Here is a 25,095-nt window from a genome sequence, read left to right on the forward strand (position 1 = left end):
GTCTCCACCTGCAGCTGTTTGTGCTAAACTGGGAGGTGCTGGGATGGAGCATCTTTGTGGATATCTTGCAGAGCTGAAAAACAGTAGAGGAGACGATCGCTTTTCATTTGTGCTCTGGGTTAATCCACGTGGGAAGACATGAAGTGAGATACCCAGAGCATTCCAAAAGGCTGCAGGAGGGGAAGGGACGTGCAGGAGCCCCAGGGATGCTAGGACCTTTTCTGACTCACCCTGTGCTGTAGCAGAGATGCTGGTGGCAGCAGCAGGGCCCTTTTCCACCCCCTGGGAATGTGATTGACTCCTTCAGCTCCTCAAAGTCAAAAGGAATTTCGACGTGAATCGAAAGCATTAAACGGGGTCATTTGTATTCATCTGCGCCCTGTTCATATATTTAATATAATAAGTATACTCAATTAAAACTACATTTTATCTGGCATGCACTTCCCAGGGCTTTATCGGCACTGACAAGGTCAAGTGATGCTTAATAAAGGTTATATAAAATGCAGATGGCTCAGAGCCCTCAGTCAGTTCCCATGTCCAATGCGGAGAAGGTATGAGCCACAAACAGCACTTTGGGAGGCACTGCTGGAACAGATCCCTGGGCTTGGGCTGAGGCTGTGGTCCTCAGGTCTTCCTCTCAAAGCCCGAGAGCCTGGCATCACCGCCAGCCTCAGGAGCTGCCTCAGTTCCAGCTTTATTCCCCCCTCCAGACAGGATTGGCCTATTGATTGCAGATTGCCATCGCTCTGTAAGTAGTGGGAAGGAGTTTGGACATCTTGGAGCTGGCTTTTCCAGCCTGGTTATCAAGATGAGCTAATGGAAGTGACGCTTGGAATTATCAACTGCAATCATGGCATTCATTTTGACCTGTTTAAATTCCAGCCTCTTTTCTCTTCTGTGGATGCTTAGCTAGAGGGTGACATGTAATTGTATGCAACCAGACAGTTATCCTAAATGGGCAATAAGAAACACAGGGGTCTATTGCTTTTCATTCCAATAAGCTTGCGTGGGATTGCTAGATGGAAGTGGCCAACTCATTGCTAATGGAAATTTATTTTGAGTTATGGGTGGCAGACAGTGAGACGTGTCCAACAAATACCAGCTCTGGAGCAGTCCCTGGTTTTGAAGGTGAAAACTGTCCAAAATGACACTTCTTTTGCTTCATCATAGGTTTTGCTTCTTAAGCACCAAGTGCTTGCCATCGGACTGCCAGAGATGCTGATTGCTGTTCTGCACTCCCTATCCAGAATTTTGGGGCTAAACCTTTCCCTATAGGCAGATATCAGTGGAGCAGGAAGTCGTGACGTCTCTGCAAACACAGGAATCTTTGCTGGTCCTGGTTGGGATACACACAGATATGGTTGTCCAGGTATGTGCATATAAAATAACGTGAATGCATTACAGTACAAAATAAAATAGATGTGTGGCATAATGCAGAGTGAACGTTCCTATTTATATCCCAGGTTTTGTGTTAAATTACAGATACTAGAGCCGAGGCAAAGGGTTTGGTTTTAGTTCAAAATAATACTTATGAAAATGGAAAGCACTCCATTTTTATTGTTGCTTCATAATTAGCTCCAGTGAGGGAATCTAATTACAAATGTTCCATGCTGCCCTATGGCAAAACGTCAAAGAAAAGGGAAGGATGGCCAAGCTTAAGCAACTCAGGTAAGAATTAACTCCACGGTAATATCTGATAATTAAGAATGTCTCTATCAGCTTGTCTCGCTGTTAATGAATTGGGCTGCTCTTTTCACGTTTGATTGCTGGTGCTTTATGACTGCCATTTCACCCTTAATGCTCCTGGAAATGGGCTTTCCTGTCTGGGGAGTGAACACCAGGAATAATGGTTGGGGATTTATAAACGGGTCCTATTCTCTCCCCAGTAAAACTGCTGTTCTTTTCATCCAGTGAGGCCATATGGGTGTCCTCCCCAGTGCTCCCAGCTCACCCCACGCCTCCTTCCCCTCGGAGCAGGGCTGGGAAGGGAGCAGGAGGTTCCCCCACGACTATGGGCTATGGAATGAGCTCTGTCCTGCAGCCTGCTTAAAACAAAGCCAGCTTCATTGATACCACCTGAAAAAATGCACTCGCACTGTGATGGCTTTGCTCAGCCTCAGGAGGAGCTGCAGGATCTGCTGTGCTCCCTGTGCTGGAGGCATTGCAACCGCATGGTGTCTCCAAGCAATCAATATCCTCCACTGACTCCTTCACTGGGAGAATTCCCCCCCTGTGCTCCACTGCCAGCTTCCTTGCAGGCACTGTGAGTGCAACCCATCAGCCTTTCTCCGCTCCAAAATCTCTAAGGATGCTCCTTCCCATCCCTTACCCGTTGCTGGGAGGTCTCATTCAACTCTGAGGGCACTCAGTGGGACTGAGCTTTGAGGAGATAACAGAAATGCTTACAAGTAAGGTTTTTGTTTGTCTGTTTGTTTTTGATTTGGGTTCCTTTTTCTTTTTTTGGCCATGTTCAGCTTTCACAAAGGAGAGAATCTCAGGAGCTGAGCTGCTTTTGCCTGACTTTTTAACCATTCTCTGGACGTCTGCTTGGCTCTTGCAGCAGGAACTCACCATCTCTGCGAGCTCAGCACAAAGGCATGGCCTGGGGCTGTACAGGGCTGTAGGGGCTGGGTCACAGACCTCGTGCTTTGCTTGTGCTCATGCACACTGCATTGTGGCCTTCAACAAGCGTGGGTCCGAGGGCCATCACCCTGCCCAGGGGGGAGGTGGCTGAGGACCACGCACACAGCAGAAGTAAAGCAAGCAGAAGATCAAGCCCCAGAAACGCTCACATCCACTCCAGGAGGTAAACCAAAGCATCACTTTGTGCACGGTGCTTTCCTTGCCTGCACAGACTCCCAGCTCTGTGCTGATTGCAGGCATCTCCCAAAGCCCTCATTCATGCAAACCATCCATCAGCTGAGTGGGGGCTCTGCACAGAGCTCACCCCCCAGCCCCACACCTCTGGAACAGCACAGAATCCTTCTCCATCTGCAGCTGAGCAGCGTGGAGGCAGCTGGTGGAAGGTAATACCCCAGTGCTGGGGGATTAGCTGGTTGGTAATGAATATGAGCGGAGCAATAATCTGCAGAGTGATTAATATGGATGTGATTTTTTTCTTTTTTTTTTTGGATTAATAAGGATGCAGCAGAGCTGCCTGCTCAGGAAAGAAGTTTGCAATCATCAGCTTGGATGCAGTGACCGTTACCTTAATGCTGTGATTAAATCCACGTCTAAGACACTTCATTAAATTAGAGTGTAAGTGAATTCTTCTAACCCTCAGCAAGAAATGCATTCAGGCCCAGTGGGAGAGGAATACAAGGAGATCCCCAGAGAGCAGCAGGAAGGGGTGCAGAGATGCTCTGTAATGCATTGAGTTTTCCCATCTCACCTGGGAAAGGAGAATGGAGAACCAAAGGGGCTGCAGCCCCTCCCCTGCTGTTCAGTGCAGGTAAGCACAAGGCACCTCGCTGTGCAGAGGGGTCCCTCGTGAAGCAGGGCCACCCCACTCATATGTACACAAGCCCACACACCCTCTGTGTGTTTGTACAACAATCCTTTTTAATTTTCTGGTTGGCTTGGCAAATCGCAGCTGCTCCTTACGCAGAGCTCTGCGAGCCACGTTGGCACAGGTTTCCATTTCCATACAGCATTTCTTTTCATTTCCTTCTCTCTGTTGTCTCACCAAGAAGCCAGGTGAAATGCTGTAGGTGGCCGGGATGGGGGAGAGGTGTGGGGCATGCAGGGAGGGTGAGAGCCACGATTTGGGCGACACGGCCCTGGGCCAGACTTGCTGGGGCTGCTGCAGTGGAGAGTTGCACCAGGTTTGCTTTCCACCTCCTTTGCTTTAATGGTTTAGGCTCACCAAGGCTGAGCTAAGATGTGTGAGAGCCAGCTGATCCTCGCTACTGAGTGGGCTCATGAAGCAGCTCTGGGTGCAAGCAGCGGCTCCCTGGGGCTATAAGGAGCAGGGCAAGAGGTCCACCACTGAAACTTCCCTCTCTTCCAGCACCTGTAACCACAACAGTGACCCCAAACCCGCACCAAATGCCTTCCCGCATACAAAGGGGACACACAGCTCTCCCCACCCACGAAGGACCCGCGGGGTTCCCATCCCGGAGGGGTCAATTCCAACCTCCGTGGCTCAGTGCTTCGGCTCAGCGCTCCTCTCGCTGCTCCGTCCGCCCTCTGCCGGTGCTCCGCTCTCCCCGCACCGCTGCGCATCCCGGCACGGAGGCGCTGCTGCTGCGTCCGACGGCGCTCCCGGCGCTGCGTGTTTAACCCGTGTTCTCCTCCATGCCTAAGTGTCCGACCAAAGGATGGTTAATGTAAATAATGCTGGAAGTTACAGCGTTCTCTCCCTTCTTTCTCTGTCTCTCTCTCTTTTTTTTTTTCTCTTTGAAACAGTGATGGAGGTGGATGTACACGGTCTGAGATTTGCTGTCTTTGTGAGGTATGTGTGTTTGCTGTGCTGATCTGTAGCCGTGCACCAGGGCAGGCAGGAGGAGTGACTGGAAAGCTGCCTGACAGAAAGGGACCTTGGTGTGCTGGTGGACAGTTGGCTGAATGTGAGCCAGCAGTGTGCCCAGCTGGCTGAGAAGGCCAATGGATGCAATGGCTTGGACCAGGAATGCTGTGGTGAGCAGGAGCAGGGAAGTCATCCTGCCCTGTACTCAGCGCTGGTGAGGCCTCACATCAAGTGCTGCGTTCAGTTTTGGGCACCTCAGTACAGAAAGGACATGGAGGTGCTGCAGCAGGTCTAAAGAAGGGCAGCAAGGCTGGGGAAGGGCTTGGAGAATGTGGCCTGTGAGGAGAGACTGAAGGAGCTGGGGCTGTTTGGTCTGGGGAAGAGGAGGCTGAGGGGAGACATTACTGCTCTCTTCCAATACCTGACTGCAGCAGAGCGGGGCTGGTCTCTTCTCACTGGTGACAGGACGAGGGGAAATGGCCTCAGGTTGCACCAGGGGAGGTTTAGGTTGGATATCAGGAAAAACTTCTTTAGAGGAAGGGTAGTGAAGCACTGGAATGGGCTGCACAGGGAGGTGGTGGAGTCACCAGCCCTGGATGTGTTTGAAATCTGGATGCAGTGCTCAGGGACGTGATTGAGCTGCTGTTAGAGCTGGGGCAGGTCGTGGTTGCACTTGATGATCTTTAAGGTCTTTTCCAACCTGAGCAATTCTATGATTCTATGACACGAAACCAAAACTTCATCTATGCACAGAGACGATGGACTGGCTGTGAATTCTGATGATATGTTTGAATGCACCTCCACAAGGATGGAGATATTTTGGATTGCAGAGTGCAGGTTGGGCCACAGCTCTGTGCTCTGTGGTGGCTGGGAGTCACAGCACTGAGCTTTGAATTCCCCAAAAGGATCTCATTGTGTGTTTGGGAATCCTATTTCAGGGCTTCGTGGCATGTCGTTAGCAGAGGCTCTGAGATGAGAGCCTTAAAGAGGGCTGATGATGCAAAGGTCAGGAAAGTGATTGGCAGGGAGAAAAGTACATGCTAATATTTCTCCGAGAGGAGGGAGAATTACATATAATGAGTGTAATGTTCTAAAAGAGCTGGCACACGCAGTGAGTGACGCCAGCGTTTTAAAGGCAGTTAAGCCTTAAATTTCCCCTTGATAAAAGTTATGTCACTCTTACAGCGTGCTTTATACTGACATGCTTTGTGGGCAAAGTGTCATGCAAACATCCCCAGAGGACAAAGAAATGCTGGCAGGAGTTAACCCACTCCTTGCTCAGGGATGCAGCCTCTGCTGTCCTGGGCTGTCCTCAGTGCCATGCATTGCCCAGGCAGACCCATGTGCAGCAATGGAACATCAGAGACTGCTGCAGAGGAGATGCATTGGGTCTGAAGCAGGCACACAAAATTTCAGGGTGGTAATCAGATTGATAAACTTCGCCTTCCTTTATCACAATGCAACAATTGTTCTGCCTGAGCATCATTATCTTGCCATTTTTCTGCTCCCATGTCACTTGATGAAAAGAAAGGCTCACTTCTACCATTATAATGAGCTACAGCTTCAATAATTTACAAGGTTTTCTACTGGGCTTCATGTTTAAATCTTCATCACAGGGGTGCAGAGTTGGTGCCACTCTTCTAAGCGTTGCTGAGGCCTTGGCAGAAGGAGAAGGCAGGCAGTTCATTGAGTGGGGTTTTGTGATGCTGGCTGGAATCTCTCTGATTATTTTTTTGTACTGACACTTATTATCCTGAGTGTTTCCCCCAGGAGCTGCTACTGAGGCAGAATGGGACAGGGAATGACACAGAAGTGGCTTTGGGTGGGCTTTGTGCCTCAGGATGCTCTCCAGGCTGCTGTTTTAGGGGCAACCTTTGCTATCCCTGGGTGCAATCCTTGCACCATTGCTCCAGGCTGAAGAGATGCTTTCCTCTCTCGCTTCTGTTTGTTACCAGTTGTCATGTATGGCACCTCCATATGTGCTCTGTCCATGTTTAATTTTCCATAGACAAAGTTCTCTTTGTTTTCAGGAAAAGGAATGGGACTTTTGTGTCACCCATCTTGAGTTATCCTGCTATTTCTGAGAGCTTTCTTAACACGTATGACGTTATTATTTGACAGTACAACATTCAATATTGCTGGGATAATTATCATGCCTGTTTAATACTTGAGTTTAAGCCGTTGTCACGGGTCCTTTGAAATGCTGGATAATTGCAGAAATAATTATAAAACATTCTATCAGTGCATCCTAATGCAAACTATTGGCACCGATGCTTTATAAACACAAAGCATGTGGTTGGCCCTTTGGTTGGTCCTGTGCTTTTCTCTCCATTGGCCACAGGGATGGCGGTGGTGGTCCAGCACAGTGCATCCTCAAGTGGTGGAGCACCTCAGTCCTTCCCTGCTGGTCTGTGTTCCTCTGGAGGTTGATTAACACGTTGTTAACGAAGCACCTGAGGCTGAGGAGAGGTTGGCTGGCGCTCATATCCACCATTCCCTAACTCATCACTGCTATTCTCTGTGTCGGCGCTTTGGAAATGGCATTTTTCTTTTTTGTTGTTAAGAGACAAAGCAGAATTGCGTCTGACCGTTGGTGTGAGCAAGAGAAAAGAGAGGCGTTGTGACCTTGGGGATGGGGACTTGGGGATGCAGAACACGAGCAGCAGAGGTTCAGTGCATCCAGCAGCAGATTTCGCATGAATACCTCCTTGCTTTGAACGAGGGGGGTCTTCAAACAGTTTCTGGGGGAGGTTTGAGAGCAGAGCCAGGTTCTGGCTGAAATTTCCCTTCCTTTGTCTGCACCCCTCTGCAGGAAGCAGCCCCTCCAGGACTTCCCCCCCCCCCCACAGCAGCTGGCAGAGCCGTCCATCACCGCGCTGTCACCGCAGCCACGGCGCAATGAAAACAAAAGACATGACAAATTTGTCCTTTTCTCTTTTATAATTAACCAAAATATCTCGTTGTGTAGCAAAGCGTGGCTCCTAATTAACAGACAGGCAAGAGGCTATTTTTAAAATCCAGACCCCCAGTAATTATATTTGCAGCAGAGAATGATATTTCAGTCAAATGCGACAGACAGCGAGCCAAGCTCCCATGTGAGGCAATTAATATTTCACACCTGCCAAGCAAATCAGCAGTGGGAAGAGGAGGGAACAGCATTGAGAAGGGGATGCTGTGCTTTTGACACAGACCAAAAATCCTTTTTTTGGTCACACAATGGCCGGTGAATGGCTGGCTGCCATTGAGATGCACAAAGAGGAGAGAGCCAAAGCCTGAATGATCTCTCCTTGGGCAGAAAGGCTTCTGTCCACATCTGGGGTGGGAATGGAAAGAGATGATCAGGATTGTTGACAGTGATCTGGAGGTTGGTGGCCCTGCCTGTGGCAGGGGGGTTGGAACTGATGATCCTTGGGGGTCCCTTTCAACCCAAGCTATTCTAATGATCTGTTTGGAGGGAGGGACCGAAAGCTTTCTTAGCTGCCTGCACACGTGGGCACTGCTCCTCAACACAGCCCAGCACAGCTCTCCAACTGTTCTTCAAAAAGATTGGAGGCTCTACACCCAAAAGAAGCGTGGCTGAGAAGCTACAGATGCTCGGTCTGGTTCAAGGCATGGGAAGCAATTTGCTGTGATTCTCCATCAGTCCGTGGCCACCTCTCCTGTGAGCTGCACATATTAGCGAGCTCATTTTTCCTGCTACAGAGACAAAGGCATGCATTTTCCTTCCCCCTGTTTTTGCTGTTGAGGATTAATCTGCCCATTAATGGATAATCTGTCAGCGTTTAGATGCATTGAGGTTGGGAGGAGATTTGCAGGCTCACGATACCATCTGCTTTATTAGAGTGGTTTGAAAACCTGACGTTCAATTTGTTCTGTGGGATTTGACAACAGATAATTCTCCAGATTCCCAAATAATTAAGGAAACCCAAAACCAGAGAGAATGGAGATGAGGACGGAGAGAGGGAGGGTGGAGAGCTGCCGTGTGTGTGTGGCTGACCCCTATGGGGTGCAGAGGGTTCTGCTCTTCTTTGTTCTCTGGCACGGTAACAAAATGCCATCAGACGCATGGCTTGGAGAGCATCACATCTAAAAGTTTCCCCTTCAAATGATGGAGGAATCTCGCTCAGACAGGGCACTCTATTGACCTCCTGCCACCATCCTAATGAGAAAAGATGATGGTGGAACTCCAGGGGAGGAGGTGAAAAGCAAACAAATCTTCCTTCCTCCATAAAAACAAACCAACAAACCTGGAACAATTAATCTGAAGCCATCTCAGAGAGGTCTCAGGAGAGGGCTCGTGTTTCCAAAGTGCTCTCTGAAGCATTTCTCATAAGTAATGGAGCCTCAGCCCCGTGCATTGATCGTGTGCCCCGTGTCGCTGCGGCGCTTTAGCTAATGATGCGGCGTCGCCTCTCATCTCCACATTGCCAAAGATTGCAAGTGCTGTGCAAAGGGCCGTGTCCTGGGGGGTCAGGGGAGAAGTTTGTGATGGAGAAAAACAAGCAGATTTATGGTGTTCCTCATCAGGGAAAATCGCCTCTCTCCTCTGACTGCCCTGGCTGTGCCCATTGCCTTGCATGGGATGTCACAGCAAAGCACAAACCTTGTTACAGGAGATGCTGCACTCTGCTGGGCTGCTCATGAAGACAGATTTTGCTCCAGCACATCCACTCGTGCGCTGCTGCTGTTATGCTGGGTTGCAGCATCTCCCTGGGCTCCATCCATAGCATCCCTTGGCCTCCCCTTGTTCCCCCGAGCAGAGCACTGGATTCTGTCTGTATGAAATTAAGGTGCTCTTTGTTCATTGTAAGTGCTTGAGATCCTTGCAGTGAAGATGTCCTAAAGGCACAGAACAGAAATATTCCCATCCTGGAGAAGACTTATCCTCACAAAACAGCTGATGGTGTCAGGACTTTCAGCAGCAGTGATGCCAGCACAGTTCCAGAGAGGGAAAAATGCGTTTGATGGGGCTAAGAAGAAAAATACTGAGTATTGAGACCACAGGTTTGAGATTGTACCCACAGCTTGGGTGTTCCTCCTGTGCCTCTTCTTTAATTGGACCTTTTCAATAACACTCTGTGAGATGCTCTGTAGATCGTGTGTGGAACAGCATGCATGATTTTGAACTCTGATATTTTGGGGGTGAAGGGGGGGGGGGGGGGGGGGGTTAGATTTTCATGCAGCTGCTTTGTAACACCCTTCTCCTCCTCCCCAGGCTCATGGATGCCCCTCACTCCCCTTCCCCGGAGGTTTCACTGGAGAGCACTGATCGCATATGCACTTTGATTTTCAGTGCTACTGGAAGCTTTTTGTTCTATTATTCACTGTAGGTCTGTGTTGTCTGTGCTTATTATGTGCCATCAGAAGGTACCTGGGAGTCTGCATCCTTCCCAGCCACTCCTATTGTACAAACACATCAATAAGTAAGTGGTGTATGAATTTAGCTGTGTGCTCGTGGCTGTGAGCAGAGCCCTGTCATTTTTTCAGGTCACCTCGCACTGAAGTTGAGGCAGTTTTGCTGCTGCAGCCTTCTCTTCAGGAGACAACCACAGAAATGGCTCTTAGATTTCTGTTTCGTTTTATTTATCCCTCCAAGACAGCGGAGACGACTTTAAAAATCAAAACAAAAGGAAAACTTGAATGAGGGCTGCAACCACTTCCAGTGCGGTGGGTCAGCAGCAGCAGGACGGGTAATGAGCGGGGATGCTCCTGTCTGTGTGTTTGAACAAACCTTCCTTTGAAAAACAGAGAGGCTCGTACCTCTGGGACCTCATTGCCAGGTAGAAAACAGCAGCACTTTATTATCAGCAATTGCCGGGGTGGAGATGAGAGCCCTTTCCAGTGCTTTTCCCCCAGTGCTCCTAAAGATGCCTTTCATCACCGCTGCTGATGAGTTCTACGTCTCATCTGAAGCTTCGCTGCCACCTGGCACTAACTGATATTTACTCAGAGTAAAAGTCAACCCTTTATTTCATAATCACCGTTTGGGTTTCTTCACCCAGAAATACCATCACTTCTCCACACTGGAGAAATCCCCCCCCAGACACAGCAGGGATGGAGATTGGGATGGCTTTTCCCTATAAGGCCACTGCCCTGCGCTTTGGGATGAGCTTCAGCCCCACCTCTGTCCCTCTGTCCGTCCGCACCGCTGGAGCTCCTCGTGATGGATGGGAAAGCCTGGCCGTGGATCCAGCACGCGCAGTTATATGCCATCCATAAACGTGAGGAATAAATTGCAATCAGCAAGCTGTAGATCTGGGTGGAGAAGCTAATCTTTGCACTAAATTACCAGACTTACGCTTTAATGATTTTTACCGGCTTTTCGTGGCGCCGCTGTTTATTATAGCGGAGCAGCTCGGATGGTACAGCAATGAAAAGCAGTCCGTGAGACCAGCCGGGTTAATGAGACCATGGTGCAGCCCCAAGGGAGTGATGGATGGTGATGGGGATATGACTGGTTCATCGCTGTCCTGCTCTGCTCGCTTTCATGCATCGCTGTATCTCCTTGCTGCTCGTTGCGTATCCAAATGATGGTCCCTCTTCCTGCAGTGCACAAACGAGACCTTGAGGACATCAAATTACAGGCAGCAGCCACACAGAGGCCCTTGCTCTTGCAACAAGGGAAGCCGCAGCTTTTTGTTGGCTCCTGCCTTTGCAGATTCTCCCTTTTTCTCTCTGACTCGTGGAAAATACGCATCGAGGGAACAGTTCCATGGGAAACGCTTAAATGGTGTGATTTACATTGTAGCCTGCCCCTTAAAGCTAGATTAAGGGCTCCGTGATACCCTGCAAAGTGCTGAGCAGACAGAAGGCAGTAAATGAGCACAGCCTTGATTAGATCCGAACCAACAGTCTTGAAGTAAAAGTTTAAGGCATAAGATTGTTAAGCAATATATTCACCATATGGTTTGTTCAAACGCAGCCGTGTGCACGCTTCCCATCCACTTGTTATTTGAAGGTATTGATTTTAGTGGAGTAATCATACAAAGTGATTTGTTTTAATACATCACTTTCCTTAGCGGTGCGCCGTGCTTCTCACCACCGCAGATTTCATTGAATGTTTCCCAAAGCTTTTTTTTTTATTTAAGAAAACAGAGCAAATACACGATCTACGCATCGAAAAACGGATATGGTGGGTTTGTTTCGGCTGTTTCTCTCTGAGGAATTTCCCTCTGCTGAGGGTAAATGAATAAGCAATAGCTGCGTAAAGGAGCAATAAATAACGAGGAACTCATTAAGTGCACTTGCAGGCTGGAGTTTGCCTGAATTTATATATATAGTGGCACTGCACACTGCTGGGTGCTCTGCTCTGCTCCCCGATCATCTTGGGACCGTTCATATTTGCTCAGTGCTGAACGTGCTTCCAAACTTTGGCATGGGAACGGATAGGTGAGCACAAGGTTTTGTTCCTTTGATGGGGTTCTGTGCAGAAACAGTCCTCTAATGCTGCACGTCCTCTGGGTCAGTAGCGTTGGTGTCTTGGGAGCATGGCAGGGAACTGAATTATTTCTTCTGTTGAAAATAGCAGCTTTTAGGAGCTGGGGAAATGACTACACCAAAACTATTGTGTGCCATCTGCCTGCTGAAATACTTATAGGAAACATGTTTCCTGGCGTATAACTTCCTAGCCATATGTCTATTGCATCATTCACAATTAAATTAAATCACCCTTAAATACTTGGCCAAATTCCCAGCCGATGCGAACAAGCTTTCATCACCGTGCTTGTCTGAAATGTGGGCACTTGACCCCTCGAGTGTTTGGGTCAGATTGTCTCAGCCATTGTTAACCTCGGGCAGCTGATGGCGACGGCGTCGAGATGATTTTTAACTGTAAAATCCAGTTACGATGCTGAGAGGAGGAAATAATTTCGCGGCGTTCATTTGCATCGATTCGCTTTGGGCAGAGGATTCAATGGAGAGCCACGTCCACGAGAAGAAGTGTTGCCTTCTGCTCAGAATCATAGAATCATAGAATCACCAAGGTTGGAAAAGACCTAAAAGATCATCCAGTCCAACCGTTCACCTATTGCCAATAGCTCCCACTAAATCACGTCCCTCAACACAACATCCAGTCTTTAAATTTAAATGTAATAAACTTTAATCCAGTCTCAGTGAACAAACAGAGGGAAATCAGCAGAGAACGTGGCTACAGCTGGGTGTTCTGCATGTTCACTGTGTGCTCGGAGGTCCGTGTGTCCCCATCTATGGGCAGCCAAAGAGATGGGACAGTTCTTTGGGGAAGGACAAGGGTGCCAGGACCTGCCCCGTTCCTGCTCCAGCTGTGGCAGCTGCTGGTGATGCTCATTGGGTGCTCAGTGGATGCCACTGCCGCCATCTGACATCACTCCTATGGGCAAAGCAATGGGTGAAAGCACCTCGAGGTCTCTCATCTGAACCACCGTAGGTCCATTGCTTTCAATTGGAGAGATCTTCAGAGGTTTTTTCATCTTTTTTTTTATTATTATTATTCCTCATTTTGAGGATGTGTTCAATTTGCCCATTGTGGCACCACGTTTTAGTGAGTCACCGTCCTGCCATGAGCTGCACAGCATGTTCTGATGCACTTGGTGCAAGCAGTGGCAGTGGGAATTAATGCAAACCCACACCCTTGTCTCAGGGAGTTCCATTTAAATGCAGCCCAGCCTCTCCTGGAAGCTGAAGGCGTTGGGTCTTATCCTGGTGTCTGGCAGGCCTGGCCACTGCCTATTCTTAGCCCAGCCCTCTATTTTTAGTTTGTTTGTGAAAGGTGAGACATGACTGGCAGCCAGACCCGGATGATGCTGCTGGTCCCTTCCATGCAGCAGCCGGGGCAGAGGGAGAATGGCAGGAAATGGGGCCAGCGGATGGGAGAGGACAGGAAGGGACATTGGGGACCGGGGCTGTGGGACTGAGATCTGTGGGGCTGGGGTCTGTAGGGCTGCAAGGTGGGATAGGAGGGGTTGGAGGCATCTGCACCGTGGCCAATGCCATTGCGGAAGTGCCCTGAGGCTGTTCCCAATGCTTTGCTGTGCGGTGGCCCTTTGGTTCTCACCAGTGGTCTTTGGTCTTCCCAGGAGCTGAAACTTGGCAATTTCAGTTTTCATTTCCAATTGTGCTCTGCAAACCAAATCCTCACTTCAGTAAGACAGAAATGAAAACATTTTCCTATTATTTAAATTGGACCCTTGCCTCTATCTACTTTCATTTCATCTTTCGAATGTATTTTCTAAGCTGATATGCATGCAGACCTGTGTTTGCTCTGAGTCTTGCATTTACAAAGCATATGTGTGTTACGAGGAGGGGGAAAAGAGCAAATGCTGGGTGCAGAGCTGCACTATATCCAAGCTTAGGTTTTACAGACCACAGTTTACCAGGATATTTCATTCTCAATGAAACATAATTCTATCATCCAATACAAAGAAAAAGTCTAAAAGCACGATAGAAATCTTTATATAGAGGCTGGAGCACATTTTTTTAGCTACAGATGTTTCCTTCCAAGAGACTTTTTCCTGTCCTAAGCCAAAAACAAAAGCTGCTGGAATTCTGTCACACCACCAAGCGCGTACCGTGGAAATGCTGTCTGGGGATCTCTTTGTACATGATACAACTGATTCTTTTTTTTTCCTTCCCTTTGATCCGTTGGCAGAATGGAGCCATGTGGCCGTAGAGGTGCAGTGGGACATCCACTAAAGTCAGTCTATCCACTGAATGCTTCATTGCCCGTGGTTTTCATGGCCACCTCATTTTTGTTTCCTGGTGACAATGACTTTTCCAGTGATGGCATCATTCAGTCAGACCAGGAGAGGAAGAATTCTGACTTCACTGGGGTTTGGGTTCTCAAATGGCCATCGCTATGCCACTGCCACATGGTCACCTTCAGCCTGGGACTAAGAGTGGGGTCGGTGTTTCTACATTGCTATCAATGTTTCTGTAGGGTGCCATTAATGGAAATCAGCTCCACAGAGGTACTTCTTCATCTCAAGTCCATTTTCTGCTCCAGGCTTTAAGCAGAAGGCTTTGCCTGTGAATTCTGCTCTCTCGTAGACCTCCCCTAAATCTCATTCAGCTCTCAGTTTGACCAGAGTCAATTTAGTGAAGATAATGGAATTACCTCTCTTCAGGTCAGTGATGATTTCACATCCTTGAATTCCATGCTAAATTTGCTGAGAGAATCTCAGCTTCAGGAGCCATTTTTCAGCATTCTCATTTCCCGGGGGTTCCCCATATCCACCGGGGGTGGGTTTGGGTGGATTTGGAGCAGCTCTGCTGGGCTGGAGCCCCTTTGTGCTCTCAGGAAAGGGTTAAAACAGTGAGGGCTGTGGACTCCTTTGCTGGGGGAGATTTGTTCCGTCTGTTTGTTTGTTTGGAAGTGCTGGCAGGAAAGCAGGGAGGAGAAAATTACCTAAGTGATAGCGAGGTTGCCATGAACTCTATAAAACCGTGGGATCGAATCAGGCAAACTCCACCTCGCCGTCTTGAACCAATGCACAACTCCTGACTTGAAACCCACCCCAGCACCGAGTGAGCTCAGGGACTTGAACTCCAACCAAGCACATGAGCTCAGCAGTGCTGCAGAGCTGAACCCACGAGCGGTCCCAGCAGCACCCAGAGTTACGGGGAGCCCCGAGTCGGAATGCTGTGCAGGGGAAGCGTGCGCATGATGAAGTGGAGGCAGCTTTTCTGGATCGCGTTCTGCCTTGTGAAGTTGTCTGGTGAGTCTGCAGGCTGCAGTAGAGATCGGGGATGCAGCTGCTGGGGAATGGAACGGCGTGGGAATAATGCATGGGGCAACTGCTTTGTGTCTTTGGAAAGGGTGAAGCGTGGGGAATGCGTTTTGTTGGGCATGTAGTGGGAGCGGAGCAGATTGCAATTTCACATGAAGAGCACCTGACTGATGTTCTGCAGAGCAGCGCTGCACTGTGCGCCCTGCCCGACACACGAGGTGCTGCAAACAGAATGCTGCAGGGCTGGGAAGGACAGCAGTCGAGATGGGAGAGCTCCCTAACGGTACTGCAGATAACACAGGGGGTGCAGATGCAGCTCAGGACACCCCTCGCTCTGCAGCGGTGTAAATCTGTTCTGTGGCAGGGACTGAACATTTTGTGAAAATCGGATGAGTCTTAAGTATTAAACTCTCCCATTCCAACTCTTCAAAGTAGTCATCGTCTAAAATATGCATATACATATTAAGAAAGGGTTATTCAATATGGAAATATTATCATTTTTGTCCCAAGCCCAACAACCACAAAGTAATAAAAAAGTGCAGCAGCGCTCCGTGCGGGCGCAGAGTGCTGGGACAGCAGCCAGGGACCCGCGGGTGTCATCAGATGCAATTCTCCCAGCTCCTGCCAAAGTGAGGGACTGCCTCTGTTGAAGGAATTTGCTGTGTTTTGCTCTTCTGTTCTGCTCCTTTCCCTTTGCTGCTGGGGTGGATTTCTCACCCCGGGAGCTGCGCTGCCCTGCCTGCTGTGTTCGTGGCACAGAACGGAGCCTCGCAGGTGGGGTGAGCTCTGGGCTTCTGGCCATGCTCAGCTCCACACCTGTGTGGGACAGAGGAGCAGTGTTTTGGATGCTCCCAATGCAAGCGCTGCTGGCCCATGTCATGTTCAGTCTTTTCTGCCAAGCTCGATTTTGTTTCTTAAATGTCGTGTTGTTGGGAAGCATTCTTTTTTTATTAATTGTTTTCCTGCAAGATCCAGAAAAGCTCTACAAATCAGTGATGCAAAGGAGGTTTCCAATGTCCACGTGCAGCCTCTGGTGCCCTGAGCCCGATGGAGCGCTCCCGCAGCCCCACACCCATATCCTGTGCAAGGAGGGATGGGGGAGGGCAGGGATTTTATCAGATATTTCCAGAGGGAAGAGGGCTCCACCCGCCCCAGTTCCTGCCACATGGCCGGGAGCAGCACGGCTGGGAATGTGTGAGTAATGCAGGACGGAGCTCCTCATTGCAATCCCAGAGCTGTGGGTCCCAAGGCGCACGGGAGGTGTAATTAAAGTCCAGGGAATCCCTGTGGGCTGCACCTTCTGCCTTGCAGGGCTGCAGGCACAGGGCAGAAAACGACTGTGAGCACAAAGCAAGGCGTTTTTTTTTTCAAGGCTTTTCCTGAGCTTTTGGCATTGCGGAGTTCTGCTTTCTGTTGGACCCGGTTTAGCAAAGCTGCCAAAAATGTGTGTGCAATAAATGGCAGCTACAGGGTGGACCCTCCAGCTCACGTTTGGATGCTTATTTGTCTCGTGAGTTGCAGTGCTGCAGTAAACCTCACCGTGATTTCCGTAGAAGCAGCTGCGTGTGCCACAATGGAGGGAGGAAGAGAGCAGCGCTGTGTGATGCATCTTCTTGCAAACTGCAACCCAGTCTTCAATCTGTGACATTTGGCGATGAAAAGGCTTTGATCAGAAATACCTCAGGTGCCGTGCAGACGTCTGGAACAGTTCACAGGTGCTGGGGTGGCTGTGGTGCTTTGGGAGGTCACCTCAGTTCCAGTGATGTAAAGTTTCCGGCTGATTGCCATGCAAACACAGAGCTGTATGCAAAGCCTGGCTTTAACTTTGCACTACTTCAGTTCTGGGCACAGGGCTCACGCCTCCTGGTTTTGATTTGTTAAAATTCTTTAGAAAAACTCAGGGATGGGATTGGCTGCAACTGCCAGGGAGGGGAAAGACCTTCCCTGAGAGCAGAGCCTGACTCCAGCCCTGACCACCTGCACCCACCCCATCAGAGCCCCCAGCAGCTGCAGTGTTGCTCCCGAGCAGCCCCACAGGGACTTCTGAGCAGCAGCACGGCCTTCAACCAACAACCCAGGTCCTCTGGACCTCAACCCAGGTCCTCTGGACCTCCTCCAGCTGAGTGCTGATAGCTTGAGTAAGGAGTTCTGCCAGGACGATGCTGATGTGCACAGTGCTGAAATGCACAGCACCCAAATGCACAGCATCCTAATGCAGAGCACTGAAATGCACAGCACCCAAATGCACAGCACCCAAGTGCACAGCATCCTAATGCAGAGCACTGAAATGCACAGCACCCAAATGCACAGTACCCAAGTGCACAGCATCCTAATGCACAGCACTGAAATGCACAGCATCCTAATGCACAGCATCCTAATGCACAGCACCCAAATGCACAGCACCCCAACAAACAGCACCCCAAGGCACAGCACCCCAAGGCTTGCTAAGGGCGCAGTGCACACCCAGCCCCACTGCTGGCATTGCTCAGCCCATGTCAGCACTGCTCCCTGTGGAAGCGCTGCTGGGAAGGGTGAGGTAACGCTCCTTGGAGCTGTGCTGGGCAGGAACACAAACGAAACAACGTATTTTATATTAGTTTGTCTTTAGTGTCTGGATAAGAGTCTTCAACAGCAACAGCCCTGCAGGAGACACTGAAGCAGCTTGCAAAAGTGGAAACGGGAATGTAAAAGGTTAAGAGATGGGAAGAAATGTGTTTTCACTGACTCATGAAGTTCACAGCAGAAAGGAAAGCTGGAAGTGTCATCTCTGGAACACACCAGGAAGCAATATATAAACTTTAAGTTAGAGCAACAAGCGACTCCCCAAACATTCTGCTTTACCTCCAAAGATGTTTTTGCTCATGAGTCAGAGCCTGAGCTGCAGCCAATGGGAATGTTTCTATTTACTTTGACACGCTGCCTGCGGCTGCAGATCCAACTTTTGTTTCCCGAGGCAGAGATCTCTTCCAAGGCCTCAGTCTTCTTTCCAAGGATTATCGATTCAAGCTGCTCCACAATCCAGCTTTGTGCAGTGCTCCGATGGAGCTCAGGGTGTGCAGGATGAGGGCAGAACTGGGCCCATCCTCGGTGCTCCCAGAGCTTCGGTGCTCGCGGAGCCTTTGATGCTCTCCCAGCTGTTTGCTCTCCGGACCCATGTGAGCTCAAGACCAACCTGGGGCAAGAAGAAAGCAAAGTTGTGAGCTCAACCTCCCTGTGCAGCTATGGGACAGGGCTGGATGGGGGCCTGGCTGCAGCCCCTAATGCTTCTTCTCCCCCAGGTACCGCTTCTGACAGCCCCACAGACAGCTTAACTGCTGTGTCCTCGGCCGTGGCAACAGCACAGAGCAGCGCTGGCAGTGTGGCACCCACCGGCGTCATGGGCAGCTCTGCACCGACACAGGACAGCAATCCTGGTAATCACTGTGTTGTTCATCAGATTCACTCAGTGCGTGGGTACGATGTGTCCTTAGAAACCCAGCGGTCAGAGAATGGGCTCAGAAAAAAGAACCCACTGGGAAAACCCATTGCTTTATCCCTGTGCAGCCATCAGAGCCAAGCAGCACGGCTCTGGCTGCCTGCAGGCCTGGTGGCTCAGCCCCATTCCCTCCATCAAACAGATAAGATGGGATGGGACGATGGCCTCCTTAACTTTTTACCCCAGCTCTCTGATGGCTCCAGGTCAAGGGGGGGGGGGTTGGCCATGGCACCCTGGCAGTGTTGCAGTGTGTGCCCAGGAACTGAGCCCACTGTGCACAGATTATGGAGCTCATGTAACAATTAGGCAACCTAAGCAAGCCTAATGCATTTCTTACACGGCCAACGCCACGTTCTGATGCTGCTGGCTATGACAAATCAATACTGTACTTCAGTCAGCACGATGCCACGCACTGATTGCAGAGGACTTAAGCTTTTCTGTGCATCTTTCTCACTGCATTTCTTCCAAACAGCAACCACTACTCAACCCACATCAGGCAGCCCCAGCTCCCCAGGACTCAGCAGTGAGCACAGCCCTCAGTCCAGCACCCATCCCAGCACCCATCCCAGCACCCATCCCAGCACTCAGACCAACCAGACCCCCACAACGCTGCTGGACAACCATCCAGAGGACACAAGCAGTGGGGCACCCACCACGCTGAGCCCAACACCGCACCCCAGAACGACAGCAGCTGCTCATCCATCTGCATCAACACTGCTCAGCTCCACGGCCACCCCCAGACTGACGGCGGTCTCGGAGGCCACAACACAGCTGCACACATCTGGTGGTGTCAGCAAGGTGAGAGGAGGGGGGTAGGGCTGCACATGGTCTGCATTGGTGATCCCACGCAGTGGGGAGAGTGGGTGGCTTTGCATCAGGGCTGTGAGCAATTACAGAGGGTGTCTCGCTCCCAGCCCTGTCTGGGTCTGCACTGTGGCCTTCATGGGTAGGGAGGGATGAACAAAGCTGGTGATGCAGTGCATGCACCTTGGCCAGGATGAGTGAGCAAAGCACAGGTGCTGCAGAGCCCTGCAAATTGGGGGGCAACCCAGGAACCTTCAGCACTGTTCTGTGAGCTGCTGAGCAGAGGAGACAACACAGGCATTCTGGAGGGGTCTTCTGCTTTCAAAATCATCCAGCTCTGCATTTTGGACAGCACACACTACTCCAGTGGTTTGCTAATCCCAGCACTGCTTTCTGACTTCCAGCCCATCACATGCCACAACATCAAAGAAGTGAGAGACGGCGGAGCCCTCTGCCTGCGGCTCAACGAGTCCCACACCTGTGTGAGTGCTGCCCTACATTTGCAATGGGGAGGCACATGGGAGGTGGGGGGGGGGTCACCAGGGGTGGGTTTTGCATCACTCGCTGTCTGGAGGAGATGGGATCACTGTACTGGGGGTCGGTTTGGGGTGGAGAGCTTTGCACTTTCATCCCTGAGGGAAAGCATTAAGGCTGTGCCAAATAAAAGGGGAGGATGGCTGCTGCAGCCCCTGGAGGATCCCAAAGGGATCCCACTGGAATCCAGCTTTCTGGTTACATAAATCCTCCTTTTTCCTCATGAAGCTCTGGGGTCTGTTTGGCTTCTGAAGTCTCTCCCACCACATTTAACAGGAAACTGCCTTTATTGTTCTCCTTCCTCTCCTCTGTTGGGAACACAGTCGCCTTTTCTTGTCTTGCCAGCAGCCCAGGGAAGGAGCCCGGGGGCAGAGCTGTGTCCCTGTCCGTGCTAACTCCCAGGGGAATCTCAGGCACTCTGTAACAGCCTTCGGCTTTTTGCACCAAAACCATTTATAGGAGCAACGAAGGGGCAGCTGTGGTGCTGCTGTGAGTGGGAGCAGATGTGCCCTCCGTGCAGGAGCTGCAGGAGAGCCCAACAGGAGCAGGACCTTATGGGACAGAGACTTGGCAGCACCCTGGGTACAAATGACAACGATGAGTCTTATTTTGCTGGTCAGCCATGCTGCGACCACTTTGGGTGGGTGAATTCCTGCTTGGCTTCCCTTTGTAAATTGCCTGTTACATGGCTTTTAGGGTTGCCAGTGTTTACGGTGACGGTGGTTTGCCAGGGTTGGTTATGGAAGCTCCCGAGTTCAGCTGCCATCTAGTGGCACCGGGCCTCCTGGCATTTGCACGGGTTGCATGAGCATGGATGGTATAGCATGCAGGATATCCTATAGGGCCGTAGCAAAGTGCATGCCCTGCTCCAAACTGCAGCTGGGAACTGATAGGAGCTGCCGAGAAGGGGCAGATCACAGGGAATGGCTTTGTGTCCTTCCTGCTGACTTTTCCCAAAGCAAATGAGCAATGAGCTGGCACCCAGCTCTGCTAATTGCAAAGGGAAACTCTGATACGTGGATGAGTTCTTTCCACAGCGGAGAAAGGAAAGTACACACTTGGGCCTCTTGTTCCATCTTGGCCTTCCTTGTCCCCACGCCAAGCTCTATTGAGACACTGAAACTGATTTGTTTGTTATTCTGTCGTGGATGGATCTCTGCATTTTTGTTTGCTCAGTGTGCCTGTTGCTGTGGGACTCCAGGGGAGGGCAGGCAGTGTGGAGCTGCGTGTGGGACAGAGGGGCTGTGATTGTGGCCCAGTGGGATGGGATAGGATAGGATAGAGTGGGATGGGATGGGATGGGATGGGATGGGATGGGATGGGATGGGATGGGATGGGATGGGGTCAGTGGTTCTGCTGGCAGACAGCATCTGGAAATAGCTGCAGGGAGAAGGACAGTCCTGTCCCATACAGGGACCTGCCCATGGGAGGGAAAGGCTGCAGTTCTCCTCTTCCTCTTCCACCCAAGCGAAGGCTCAGCTCTAAGAAGTGCGAAATGCGTGTTTTGTTGCCTGGCCTTTGATCAGCAACCTAGAGAAAACACTGAAGACATTTCCTAAACAGGAAGGCAAAATGCTTCTTTGTTATTTCCCCTCCCTCCCAGCTCCTGCCCGGGATCCTGAAACAATGGGGCTCTTCAGGCTGCTCGCTCTGTCCAGAGATTGGAGGGACTTGCCATGCCATTCAGAACCTAAATTTAGCTTTGTTTAAATGTCACTTGCAAGAGTTGCTATGAATATCTTAATTTCGTTTATCCTTGGTTTCATGGCTCTTTGTTTGAAAACCTTGCAGAAACATTTTTTGGATACGAAGGGCTCGGATTTATGGAGCGCGATCTGTGAAGAGGATGCTCACCGTGTGCCCCCACCCTGCCAGATCAAACTCGCCACGTCTGAGGTGGACCAGGAGTGCCTGCTGCTCGTCCTTGATGGGAACACAGGTCAGGAGCTGAGCCCCAGCCATCACCACGCCTCAGGCCCCAGAGAGGGGCTGTGGAGGTGTCCGTAGGGCACCGGTTCTCACTTGCAGCCTGGGAGGAGCTCTTTCTTGTGGGGTTTTGTTTCAGCCATGGTGTTGCACCTGGAGGGGTGAAGGGGTTTGTGGCTCCTGGGCTCCTGTGCTGATGTTAACTGCAATGTGATGCTCATTGTAATGCAGTTCTGTTTAACAATTGCAGATCCTGCTATGGATGTGCTCCGGGAGTCTCATTGGGAAAAGGTAAATGCCCAGAGAGGTTGGCCCTGGGAGTGGGGTTTAGGCAGCTCAGTGTCAGGATGGTCTCAATGCCTGGAGTCCATTGCTGTGCCAGGCAGCAGTGAGCCCAAAATCAGCGCAACGGTGCCCCAGGATCCTCAACGCAAGCACTGAAGGTAGAATTGCTTGGAGCAGTCACTGTAAAATTGGGTAGTGTCCTCTTTAAAAAGGGCTAGATCCCAGTGATAACTCTTAGGATGTAATTGGAACTGTGCATCTTCAAAGCATTGCGTGATGTTAATTAATTCCTGCTCTCAGCACTGCAGTGAGGCTGCTGCCGGCTCGTAAAGCCGAGCTCCAGGTATCCAAATAAAGGCAGCCAGCAGAGCTGCAGCAGCTCACAGATACTCCATCCACACAGATGCATGCTCTAAATCTCAGGTTCGGGGTAGCAAACCTCACCATGCAGCAGCAGATACTGCGCTGTGAGCAAAGCACAGAGCTCGGGCAGCACAGCCCAGCCCTGTTTGTGTGCATCTCCCAAGGAGGTGAAGAGCAGCTTTGTTTGGAAGCCGCAGAGCAGACGCACACGTTTCCTGTTTGCGAGGCTCTTGGCTCTCTTTGGCAGTGTTCTTTTTTTTTCCCTTTTCTCAGTTCGGAATCAAATCCCTCGAACGGGGCAGCGTGCGGAGCCATCAGGACTTTTCTCGGAAGACACTGACGGCTTTGGTCACCTCCGGGCTCCTGCTGGCAGCTCTGGGCATGGCTGGGTACTTCCTGATGCGGCGGCGGAGCTGGAGCCCCGCGGGACAGAGGCTGGTCAGTGCCTACAGGTGGCAAAGCGCCCGGTAGCCAGGAGCCGGCGCCCCGCCGCCCATTTACTGATGCTGTAAGAAAGGCTCTTCCTCCCCTCGCTTAATAAAACGTATCAAGAAAGAAAGAAGAAATGCTCCTATGTCCATGTTACACCCCGAGCGCTCAGAACTCCTTTGCCATGAGTTTCAGGGCCTGGCTTTTCTCCTGTCATTGCTCACGGGTGGTGCTGCAGCCATTGGAGTGCTTCGCTGTCAGGAAGGTCGCACTCCAGATGTGCAAGAGGCAGCTGGAGCCCAGCACTGCTGGGTGCAGCCCTGGATGGTGGCAATGGGGCCAGCACATGGTGGGAGCTGCTGGTGTAGATGCTGAACAGCATCACAGCACTTTGCCATGAGTAGCACAGACCTCATTGCCACAGATACGGGGTGAGGAATGAACAGAGATCAGAGGATGCACACAGGATGCACAGTGCTGGTGCCCACCCTCTGCTCTCTTCTGCTGCTGGCTTCAATCTCTGCCCACAGCCCAGGGTCACCAGGTCCTGCTGAACACCAAAGGATCCATTGCATCCCTATGGGGCCTGCTGCATCCCTATGGGGCCTGCTGCATCCCTATGGGGCCTGCTGCATCCCTATGGGACCTGCTGCATCCCTATGGAAACTGATGCATTATGGGCACGTGGAGTGAGTGTGCCTGAGTAGGAGATGATGGCAGCTCCTTGCAGCAGTGTCAGTAAAGAGCCACAGAGCACAGCTCTGTACGTGCAGGTCCAAATGCATCTCCATGCTGAAGTGCAGTGCTGAGCTGCTGGAGTGTTGCTGCAAGGGACTGGGGAAGAGAAGTAGGAAACTCCCATAGCTTTCATTCCATGGTGGTTCTTCTTGGCCACCAGAGGAAAGCAGAGCCCCTCAGAGCTGGGGCAGCTCTGCCAACCCAAGGTGGGTTATCCACCAGCATCCACCCTACAGCTCCTCTTTTCAGGTCCCAGAGGACAAGCACAGCTCTGGCTGCCAGCAGGGCTCCACGTCCACATGGCTCTATGTTAGCGGGTGCCGGTCCTGTGCCCACAGGATGCCACCCACCCTCTGCTTGGTGGCAGAGCCGCCTTCCCCTCCCTAACACCACCTCTCCTCTTGCTGCCTGCAGGATGAAGACCACTACGACCTGGAGACCGGCAGCCAGGGCAGCCCTGCACCGCAGGAGAAGCCGAGCGCCAACGGGGCGCAGGAGAACGGTGCGTCCCGCAACGGCCGCGGCACCGCACAGAGCCTGGCTGACACCTCCATGTGACGCCACGAGTGCACGAGTGCCTCACATTGAACTTTTTCATCTTTTTTTTTTTTTTTTTTTTTTTTATATTCTTTTTCTCGTTTCCGTGAAGAACTTCACCGCCGCCCCAAAGCACGTTGCGCTCCAGCGCTGCTTGGGGCCGTTTCTCTGCTCTCCCTCCTTCTTCCAATGACTGCACAGGGAACTTCTTTACTGCCATCCTCTGCTTTTGTTGTTAAAAGCACACGGTGAGAAATGCAGCTGAGCAGAGGAGGCTGAAGCCACGATCCGAGTTGCAGTGGTGATCTGAGCACCAGCAGCCCCAGGATTTGGTGGTACCGTGATTTAAATAGTTAGATTGGGATTCCAGTGACACGAACCTTTCAGGTTTCAGGGATTTATGTTTTTTTTATCTCATCTTTAAGCACAGGACGTCTTCCTCCTTTAAAAGCATGGGGTGTTTAATCCCCTCCTCGCCCTTTGTGCCATCTTTGACATTCCTTCGTCTCTTAGAATGTACTGAAGCTCTGTGCAGCACTTCCAACGTGGCATTGAAGGCTGAAATACAAACAGACCTTGAGCTCTGCTGACCCCACCGGGGTGCTTAGAGTGTTTTGGGTCTCGCCCATCTCCCAGCTTGGAGATGGCATTAACACCGCTGTAGTGATCCATCATCATGTGGTCCCATCACCTCACCCTACAAAATGGAGCTTTGGCCTCCATAGGACTTTGGGAACAGAAGATGCCAAAGGGCTCCTGGTCAGACATCTGCTGGACTCTGTGATGGACGTTTCCATTCAGACAAAAACAAAGCATTTTTACTTTACAGTAAC

The 25,095-nt window shown here is 50.8% G+C and overlaps 1 protein-coding gene across 1 annotated transcript; it reads left to right on the forward strand.

The window, feature by feature from the left end:
- Window positions 1–15,080: 15,080 nt before the first annotated feature.
- Window positions 15,081–24,283, forward strand: CD34 (CD34 molecule; the record flags this gene model as incomplete). The annotated part of the gene is made up of 8 exons (XM_079546418.1): window positions 15,081–15,159; window positions 18,450–18,584; window positions 19,119–19,444; window positions 19,855–19,932; window positions 21,776–21,923; window positions 22,161–22,201; window positions 22,832–22,996; window positions 24,140–24,283. 8 exons carry the CDS (start codon window positions 15,081–15,083, stop codon window positions 24,281–24,283), a joined length of 1,116 nt encoding a protein of 371 aa, XP_079402544.1.
- Window positions 24,284–25,095: the final 812 nt, after the last annotated feature.

The sequence above is a fragment of the Tetrao urogallus genome, assembly GCF_951394365.1.
Source record: "Tetrao urogallus genome assembly, chromosome: 24".
NCBI classification, from domain to species: domain Eukaryota; kingdom Metazoa; phylum Chordata; class Aves; order Galliformes; family Phasianidae; genus Tetrao; species Tetrao urogallus.